Source organism: Wasmannia auropunctata, unplaced genomic scaffold, assembly GCF_000956235.1.
Source record: "Wasmannia auropunctata unplaced genomic scaffold, wasmannia.A_1.0 LD336103.1, whole genome shotgun sequence".
NCBI classification, from domain to species: Eukaryota; Metazoa; Arthropoda; class Insecta; order Hymenoptera; family Formicidae; genus Wasmannia; species Wasmannia auropunctata.
The window spans coordinates 816,333-827,538 of record NW_012026787.1 but is presented as its reverse complement, the minus strand read 5'-3'; the positions used below and the strand labels follow the sequence as shown (position 1 = coordinate 827,538).

General features: G+C 38.3%; 1 protein-coding gene across 1 annotated transcript in view; it reads right to left on the bottom strand.

Moving 5' to 3' along the window:
* The window catches only part of LOC105457320 (transmembrane and TPR repeat-containing protein CG4341), a 368,988-nt gene that overhangs the window by 114,458 nt on the left and 243,324 nt on the right, over positions 1-11,206 (bottom strand). Inside the window, exon 6 of the mRNA XM_011701927.1 lies at positions 3,770-3,884. Within this exon, the coding sequence (XP_011700229.1) occupies positions 3,770-3,884 (115 nt within the window). The remainder of the gene's footprint in view (positions 1-3,769; positions 3,885-11,206) is intronic.

The following is an 11,206-nucleotide window of genomic DNA, read 5'->3' as shown; positions in this document are numbered from 1 at the left end:
TCCCCTTCCCTTACATGTTATCTGTAATACGCGCTCCGCAGACGCGCCGTTTCATTGTACATTTGCGCGATTAAGGGAATCTATATGGCTTCGCCACAATTATTAATTACCCCGCCTGCCCCGTTCGCCCCGTTGTTTTGCGCCGCTGCTTCTTTTTCCCCAAGTCGTTTTTTCGAGCGCGCCGAGTCTTTGCTAGGAGAAAATTATCAAACCATCACGTTGTTGTAACAATGAGAGGGTAGGGGGCGAGCGCGGCTAATTAAGTATCGACCTGCCGACAGGAGTAACCGGAGTAATACATAATTACGATGTATTCTTTGGACATCCGCCCAGGGGAGAGCTTTTTGCCCCCCCCCCCTCCGCTCCCGCCCCTCACGGTTTTCCTAACACGCGGCGAAGACTAATCAATTTTCCATTCACCGGCAGCCGTTGATGGATGACTTACGATCACGCCGAGGTTTTAATAAATCAACATCCGTCGCCCGCTATACCCGGGCCTGTCATCAGTCTCCTTAGGGGTTGACCTCGGCGGAAGAGGGGCAGTAGGCGCGAAATCGTCAATCGTTGTCTCTTTGCCACGGGCGTGAACAAGCGGGATCGTCGAGTGTATCGCGAGGATCGATCTATCACCAAAATCGGGACAAAAACTGTTGGTTCTACAATTTTTTTTAAGTAACAAAAAATTCAAAGCCAGACTGCAATGTGTGTGTGTGTGTGTGTGTATGTGTGTGAATAAAACACAATAAGTAGAAGAAGGATTTATCTGAGAAAATCATGAAGCATGAAGTGGACTTTATATTTTCTTCATAGCATCCAGGCTGTAATATCCTGCGATATATCTGATCTGCTCGTAAATTTCCGCGAAAGAAAGTAAAACGGCCGGAGGGGGACGAGAACGTGGCGAGCGAACGAACGATATATACGTCGCTTTCTTATTAACCGCTTTCTTTCTTCCGCGGATGATGATGGAAGATCGTAACGCGGAAATTTCCCGGGCTATTGATTCGTATCGATAACGTACGTCGGGTGATAATTGTGCGCTGTGTATCATCGGAAGGGATAATAACCGGAAGGCGATCAAATGGCTCGTCATTTTTCAGAGAATTTGCCCTGTGAAAGAATACACGTGCAGGGACGGAAGGAAAAACATAATGAAGGACCTACGATTTACGATCGCGATTTTGCTTCTAATAACAGGGAGATACCGTTTACGTTTGCTATAATTAAGCGCTACAGGGGTATTCCAGAAATTTTCCTCTCTCACATCGTGTTTAATTTTAATATCTATAATTAAAAATCGTATGCTATGACGTATTATCACCGTCAAATTCTGATGACGCCAGCAGACTTTTTCGATCTTTGTCGAGGGATTAGTGATAGGTAATTACATCGCGCTTCATTTCACTCTAAAAGCTGATTCTGTGAAGGCCTGGAAGGTATTACCGTCAGAGTGCCACGAAGGGACAAACGTCGGGTGTGGCTTATCTGAACGGACGAGCGGTTTCACCGGAATTTGCTTGTAACCGCTTGTAGCCGCAGTGCATGCTGGTTCAGCACGTTGAAGTAGCGTGTATAGTAATTACTTAACGAAGTAAATATGATTTCGCACGCTCGCATATGTATGGCCCGGAAATATTTTTCAAATTGCTTTAGTTAAGATGACATAAATAATAAATAATTGTATCAAGTTACATATAAAAAAATATCGTAACCCCTTAAAAAAATATTGTTAAATGAAAAAAATCTAAAATTTTTTGTGCCAAAGAATATAAATTCCATGGAAAGAGAGATATAGTTGTTTCATGGATGTTATTACAGAAACAAGATCGAAAAAACAGAACGCTACGTGACTAAGCATGCGAAATTAAGGCTATATTGAAAGAAACAATATTAGCAATTTGACGTAATACGTACTGGTTACGAATCGTAACATTGATGTTATTAGAATTTCAAATAAGCTTTTTTTCAAAATAGTCTTTTCTATTTGCAGTATCAACAGATTTGTTTGACTAACAAGTACGTGAGATTTTCTGGTCTACACAGTCGACCCAGTTCTGTCTATCGTGTTCTACTGTGCATTTGGATCTCTTGAAACGTTTAGCGCATGAATTTATTAACATGCATATGTGAAATATCGTGATAGCGGTTAATTATATATATATTAAACGATTTGAGATAATTAGTAGTAATTAAATAATCGATAGTAAAACCTCTTATTATAACTCCTTAATAAATTTAACAAATCCTCCTTTTAAACATATTCTTAGTACATTTTACTATAAAAAGTAACATCTAATTATCAATTATAATATCCTATATAATTCACGCATATATAATTCATTTTCATCTAGTTATGTCATATTAATTATAATCTACATATTTTTTTGTCTGTCTTATCTTTAATATTTTACTTGCATTAACTATCTGTAATATAATGCTTTTATATTAGTCCAAAAGCAGTACCTTCCAAACAAAAATTAATTATATTTTATTTTATTCTGAAATTACTTTAGGTATCAATAATATCATCAATCAAATGATATTACTGATACACTATCTTTTACACAAGTGGATGCAGGAAGCTCTCGTATCGAAATTAACATATCAAAATTAATAATAAATTATCGCAAATTTATATACATATACTCACCGGCAAAAAAACTTCTATAGATCTAGATTTTAATAGGTGCCCGGTTTTTTTTACCGATGAGTATATATTAATATTGCAACAAAATTATTCTATCAGTCCCGTTTCGTCTCCAATCGCTATAATTTCACTATCGATTAATACGCCGCTCTCGATCGATCGTTCAATTTAGTCGGCAGGAGTGCCATACTAAGACGTCTATGGTGGATACATAATGGGGCAAGTACGTGGCACGTACTACGCGCCACGTAGCCGGCTTATCAGAAGCGTGCAGAGGGTAGGCAGGCTTATCGACTCAACGGCTTGACAGGCTTCCACGTCCTTTCCCACCTTTAGTAGGTGGAGCGTCGAAAGATGATGAGCGCCGATCGAAGGACCCCGAGGGACTTTCAGCCGCTCTCTCGAGGGAGGGCCATCCGCGCTAAGCCCTGTACACGAAGTCGTTGATGCGTCGTGAGGTAGGAGATAGCACGGTCGTGGGCCACGCTGACCGATATTACGTGCTTAAGAAGCTCATGGCCGTTCCCCGATATGACTACAGCGGTAAACAGAGTTTTCCGCTGGGGCCCACCCTCTTCCCTCGGATCGGCTTAGCGCGAGCAAATATATATTCCGCGCCGCGGCGGTTCGGAAAAATCGGGAAGGAATTAATCGGTCAAATATGGGGATCGCCCGGGTAATCTTCTTACCGGCATTCGCGTGCTTCATCGAGTCGTACTTAGCGGCCTACTTAGACGACTGTGCTGCTTATAAAAAGAGCTTTAGGGGAGGGCTTTCCTTATAGAGACGAATCTGCATTGAGGCTAATATGAGCTTTCACTTTGAGTCTCCCAATAACGCGAGAAAAGATTTTGCCCCGAATAATTTCGCGTTTAAAAATATCTCTTGCAATCTTTTAAACATATATTTTTCCACGGAATATAAAAAATATGTTTATTTTTTAATTTAACAGATTTGAATTATTAATACAAAACTTGATACATTATTCAGCTTTTCTAGCTCATTAATTATTCTCGTACTTTGATACGTAATACAATAAATTAACACCGTATTAAATTGATACCAAATGTATCAATATAAACGCACAAGAAAAATATGAATGAATTAGGATGTGGTACTTACAAATTGTAGTGCACGTCTGCCATGTTCGGTCGATAGCGAAGAGCTTGAACGAACGCTTCTTCCGCTTCGGCTACTCGTCCCTGTTCGCTGAGAATGCTGCCCAAGTTGCCGTAAGCTAAAATCAAGTGAACAATATTTTATTTAACATCTCGTAACAAATTGGTTTAGTGAAATATTAAAATATTAATAGACTCGAAACCGACTATTCAGCATAAAGTTAATAAGAATGATGAACATAAAAAATTTATCCGGCTCCCGAAAAATGTGAAAAGCGGAGCGAAATGGAGCGAAAAGAAATGATAAACGTGCACAGTACGGTGTCTGTGTAGGAAACTGGCGGCACGCTAATTATTAACGGATGGCACGATGTACAGGTGCGAAATACGTCTTACGCTTTCGGTGTTAATTATTATCCTAGCGGCAATTACTTGAGAATTATCACGATCGAGATACGCCCGCCCATCATTTCTCTGCTTACGTGCTCGCTTGTAGTTGAATATTCAACTCGTTAAATGATCAGCAGGAAGTGCCCCGGGAACGTAGTTACATGCTGCGCGCACGCACGCTCCGCGCCTATATACATCACCAGACATAAAGGTTAATATTTTCGTAGTTATTATACCTTCAAGCGCTATTATACGCGATATTTGAAGTGCAGTTTGCGCAGACAACTTTACAACTTGAGTGATATTAAATTCTGGCAGATCAAAAACACGTGAAATAAAACCGTTTCAAAGCCAGAATTAAGCATCTGCATAATCCATATCGAGTGTTCTCATGAGAATTTGGATATTTATCGATGATCAAACATTTACTCTCTTGTCTACTTTCTATTACTTAAATAAATAATAGACAATTTTATAAATATAGATGGCATTTTCGAAAACAACCACTCATATAAGAATCAATAATACTGATCAATAATATTGAATCAGTAGTACTGCAGTATGCATTAACATTTTTATAACTTTACACGATCAGTATTATTGGCAATATTTCAAAACTCAGTTTTATATACCCACGTAATTGTACTATTATACTGACGGAAATAGTCGCGTTCTTTTTTCAACAAATATTGATAATATCATTGACGGCGATTTGATTTTCTTGATTTTTGAGTGATATTGCTACGTAGGTAATAAGGATATTTCTCACCACAGAGCGATACTGATACTTACAAAACACGAAATCTCCGCCATACTACATTAACTAACATCAATCAATATTAAATATTAATCACACATATTATCAGATTTCTCTTCGCTTCTTTCTGCCTTAAGGAATAGAGATGGCGTTCCATATGACTTATTAGCTCGCATTACATAGCGACTCTAAAGTGTGACCTACACAGAAACACACGTAGAACTGCCACTGACTGTCTAGTCATTGATAAATTATATAAAGCGTGACAGAGACTCCTCAAGGTATTTAATTTTAATTTAAGTAATTCTATTTTTTGTTTTATGGTTTTTTTTACGGTATGGACCAGCATTAACTTTGTATTGTATAATATATTCTAGAATATCTAAATGTATTTAAACCGACCGAGCTTTATCTATCATAAAACCGGGGAGATTTAAGTTACACACTTCGTAATACACTGTCTTACGGACTTGCATACATTTAAAAACTTGCGCCTTATCTAGTTCATATAATGCGATAAGTAGTACTCATATTTTTATATTATCTGACCGTTTTAGACGACCGTATGTGTTTGTATTTTAAATTTATATGGTTAGACCGTTAGGATGACCAAATATTGTTTTTAAATTATGTATTATTAATTTTGCGCTTAACATTGAAAATGATCCTATTTGGATTGAAACGTCCGTTTATTATATTTCAATTAAAGAGTTACATTTACTTGGAGCATATAACACCCTGCTTTGGCTCATAGCCCTTCATTTCTTATTAATTTATTATCAGTATTTGTTGGTATTGACAGTATTATTGATCAAATAAAGTATTAGAAATATTAGTTCAAGTAACAGAAATATTCAAATATTTTTTCTTCGTCGGCACGCATTTTTGGACGCATTTTTATCCAATCGAAATCGATACCGAAATCGATCGAAATCGTTATTGTTGTGATGTAATCAGTGGAAATCGCAGGTTATTCGAGAGCGAACGATACGCGTTAAATCAACGAGTAGGCGTCAACTCGACGGTCGAGCGACTTCGAGGTGCAAAGGAGAGAATGTGCGCAGCTCTGTGCGAGGGTGCAGGCTGTTGAACAGGAAGGAGGGGGTGGGTCTGCGGAAGGAGGGATGAGAATGGGCACGGATGCATCGTCCGGCGAATACGCGCGGAGTGGACGAACGCGCGCGCCCGCGTCCGCGTGACCTCTGAACCAACAAAATGTAAATTTATTTCTCGTAGCGGAGCAGCCTGTTAACACGGTAACACGCAATTTCTGTCGGCGCAATTAAAACGCGCTGCAACGTCGCTGCTGGCGCCGGTGGTAGCGCGTTGTGTCGGCGTCAGCTCGCGTGACCGTCCGCTCCACGCCGCGGCCACTATCCGCTCACTCGCTCGCGCTCTTTGCCTCCCGTTCCCTTTCCCCTTTTGCGGGAACATTAAAAAAAGAGTGGATGAAGATTGGGTGGGAATGGAAAGCATCCTGAGGGAAGAGACGAGATTGTCTCGCGAGAGCGACGGGCAAATGCCAAGTCGGCGGAATTAAGATGAGCTGCCCTGGGATTTATAAAAAAATATGGAGATACAGAAGCAAGAGGCAAGCTTTCTTAGACAAAATTTAATGACAAGCGTAATCAGTTCTCGTTTAGAGTTAGATGTGAGACGAACTACTTGAACAGGAAATTGTAATTAAAATACTATAACGAGAAAATCTAACTTTTGTGACAACCATATAACCAATATAAAGCACTCAATTTATTGGATTTTCTTGGAAAAGATGATAATTAAAGACAAATGATAAAATATTAAAGTTGTAAAAATAAATATTATTTTCCAATAAAACTGCTTCTATTTTATTTTTCGTTAAATGTAGAACATTCACGTATTCTGCTTTATACTTATGGCCAACGTTGTACATATTAATTTATATGATAATTAATGTATATAATAATTATTAATGATCATCAGTAATTTCTACGTTAATTTTATTGCAAAGTCTGCGCTGTAGTTGTGATAATTCTGTTCTAATTCGATATAATGTTGAAGCGACAAAAGCTGACAAAAAGTCTAACTTTAGAATACTTGGGATTAACCGAGCGAGAATGCATAAATAATAAAAGCTTGGCTCAGATAATCTTAAAATAACGCAATGCAACCGATGACGTGGAACAGATGCGGCAGCGCTGATGTGCGGCACAATTAATACGAACTACTGTCCGGTAGATTAAATCGTGCAATCAATCGTTAGATTATCACGAAGGTAAATGGGGCGAATAGAGTGTAAAAAGTGGCAAAGACGGATGGCGTTGCAAGGTAGTACGCATGTGGAAGGAAGAATCGGGTAACTTGTATGGCCGCTGCTCCCTGTACCGAGTTTAAAAACCAAATATTCATCTGTTTTTTCCCTTGTAAATTTATTCGCAAAACGATCATGTCGTCTGTACTTTTAAGGCACTTTTTAATATACGAAATAGGAAAACGTTGCGAAATTGCTTTCAATATACCGGGTGTATGTATACGTATATAAATATATATTTTATATATATATATATATATATGGGGCATTCTCTGTCAAGCGAGCCACCCCCTCTGTCCATTTCAATTTTTGAGATAAAATACTTCAAAAAATCTTAAAATTTTCGTTGAAGTGTTTACTTTTTGATGCCATATGGCCTTTTTAAAAATTTAAGATGGCGGATCTAGAATTGCGACTAAAATAGACTGTGATCGTAAACATTTTTTGGAACAAACTTTGATTACCGAAGCACGGGGGGTTAGAAGATTTTTCTATTTTCATAAATTAAGGTTTTGGGGGTCGCTGAATACGAATCCGCAGTCAAAATTATAAAACAATGGCGAATCTAATATGCCGGCCAAACTTAGTCAGTCTACAAATTATGCAAATTTTTTGTACAAGACTTACCAAAACAGAGTTTTTTGGGTCACCAATCATGAAATTTACAGTTAGTAAAACAGGATTCGGGATATTGAATCCAATATGGCGAGTGGAATATATGATCAATGGACAATGCATCTCACAACGTTCAAGTTAGAAGATTTTTTTGGACATCAAATTATATAATATATATTGTATGTATATATATATATATATGTGTGTGTGTGTGTGTGTGTGTGTGTGTGTGTATAAACAGCAAGAATATATAGGCGGCAACGGTCGTGAAAGAGGTCAAATTAATACGACAGGAACTCTCTATTGCGTCTCACTGGCAATATACTCGCGTTGTATCGCGCAGATGAAACGCGTTACAGAAACGAAGCAAAAATTCTCGCCGGAGCGGTGCAGGCGAGAGAGAAGCCGGCCGGAGCAGTTACGTTCGCGGGACTGTAAGTTAAAATAATTACGAAAAAGTACACCGTGGAGGATAAGCGCCGTATGAAAGTGGATAAAAGGTGAAAAAAGGTCGGGACGGATTAGAAGGGTGCATTAAAGGGAGAAACCCGACGGATGAGAAGAAACGAGAAACTCGCGTATGCTCTTAACGCGCGTATATGTTGGCGCGCATAAGACGTTTCCGTCAGATAGATTAAAAATATGAGAGATATGCAGAGCTCTTTTTCTCCTCTAGAAGAAACGACGGAGAGAAATTGTTAATCTTTCAGTGTGTTAAGCAATCGCGCGTAGAGAATAATCCATATAATTGGTTTACTGTGCTTATGAAATTATTGGAAATAAGAATTAGTTACAGTTCATATTTAAAAAGATAAAAACAGTTGAACTTTTGTTTATTAGTAAAAATTTCTTTACTATAATATAATTCTTTACTAAAAAATATGTATAGTAAATATGTATATAATATAATTTTTTACTATAAAAATATTTATAGTAAAAATGTTAATGTATCTATTTATTTTATTATAAATATTTCGAACCAAATCACTGTGTAATCAGCTTGTTATGAATTACATCAAAATTATTTTAGAAAAGAAGTTTTTTCAACAAAAAAATCCCTTTAATTCTCTATGCATATAAAATCGATATTTTTTGCATACGCAAGTATATATCTACGAGTCAAGATATACGTAAATTCTCATCGAAATACACATAAGACCCGAGAAATCGTGGAAAATGAGAAAGGAGGAAGACAAAGCGCGCAGTGCAGGAAACGGAAAAAGAGGGGGTGGAACTTTTTCCTCGTTGCATGCCGTGTATTCATCTTTCCGATGATTTTATGGACACGAGTAGGCGCATATAGTTGGCCGCGTCGTGGCGCAAGATGAACGGACGGGATAACACACGGCCGTCGGTGCCCACAATGGCCCCGGCGTTGTAACGAGAAAACAGGCGGCGCGGCCGCGCGATACCCGTCGGCTCTCCGTTCGCGCCGGCTGGCAGAGAAATTTCACTTTTACATGGTCGTATATTTTGCCGCGGTGACGCGGCCTATCGGGCTTCGATCAGCGCGCGCAATGGCTTTTTATTATTAACGCGCGCCGCACGTTTTACTATCTTTATGTCTTTAATCCGTCCGGCGAGGCGGTAACGCATCGGGGAACGCCGGTTGTTCTCCTACCCGTTTTTTTTACGACCGACCCTCCGTGTGTAAAGAGTGACGTTCTCATAGATATACCGTATACGCATTTAAGGACTCGTAGTCGACGGACGGAATGGTCGCAGCTGATAAAAGTGTCATCGGCGGCGACGATACTTCATGAGATATTGAGACGGCGGCGCGGCCGCGACGGACCCACGCGCGGGTATATATGATCGCGCGGTCGTTAAAAAAATACATTATTCAGCGAAGAGTATAGGTGTTTAAGTGGCTACTCTACTTGATGAAAACTGTCAGATGCATTTTGATATCTCTTCTTCTTCAGACATCATCTTTTTGTTTTTGTTTATTACTCCACATGCATATATGTATATATGTATATGTGCTGCATCCCGGACCGAGGGGGAGGAGTAAGTGATGAAAGTCAAGAATGTGTACATATTATGCACGAGCGTGTCACTCGCACAAAGGAACTGATACCTTTCAAATTAGAAAACATCAAATTTATTTATGGAACACTGCGATATAAAATGATTCAAGTCATACTACCGAACACGTCACACATTCGCCATGCAGCTCGGATAAAACCCTCTTTTATTTAAATAATTAAATATCAGGAAATATCGTAGAATTTAACAAACAATTGAGATCGCATAACGCCTACACGGTACAAAACGGATCTGGGTGCTTCTATATAATATTAGTGTGAATTCTATAAGTTTCCTGACTGAGAACAGAAGTGATATTTTTTTGCAATAAATTTTTTTACAAAGTAGATTAGAATCGTTCGTATAGATGCAAATTAGCATTTATTTGACGTCGCGAGGGAGGGGGGGATTTATTAAATAGATGCTTTAAACATCGATTTATTAGATTGCCTTTGGCAATTTAATTGCGATATTACATATTACTCGGTTCGGAGCTACGGTGAAGCACGCGAGTTGCGGTCACGTGGTGTTATATGAACCGAAATTTGTAAGATTCACACTAATTATATAAACGCACCCAGACCTGCTTTGTATACTGTGCAGACGTTACGCGATCTCTTTTATTTGTTTATTTATTACACGAGACGACTCGTTAATCAGAAATATAGATTTTCTAGTTAGTTAATCTTGTAGTCGACACAAATAAGCGGTCTTCATAGGGATGCAACAATGTATTTCGTGTGTGTGTGTGTGTGTGTGTGTGTGTGTATGTGTAAGCGCACGTGTGCGTATATCATTTTGGTATTATACTTGAGCATATATGATTTATATTGCATTGTAATATTTGTAGAAGAAAAATCTCCGGGAAATTTTAATCTCCAGATGTAAAATTCTAGAACGCTGCGCGAGCCCGAAATATCTTATCTCAAACTTGGTAACATAGTCTGCATGATTTTCTTGCGCACAGTCTGTCTCAAAAGTTTCTGAACTTTTTTTCTACAGGTTATACAACTAAAGTTATCTGTTGAATTATTACAGAATTATTTTCCATGAAACTTTAAATGACGCCAAAAGTGAGAGTGCGTTTTTGACGCTCGTTGAGAAAAATAATGAAACAAAGAACACATACGATGTTTTCAAAAGCTGTCCTAATGCTTGATCATCATATTCACTTGATATAATTTTCTATGATTATTTTCTTTTTCCAAAGTTGAAAATGAAACTGAAAGGATAACACAATTTCTTTGACATAAAATAATGAGATACAGAACAAGTCGACCGAAATTGTTTCCTCCTCGGTTTTTCTCATTCTAAAAAAAAGTTTATTAAAGATATTTCCAGAAATTGTAAGATCGCTAATT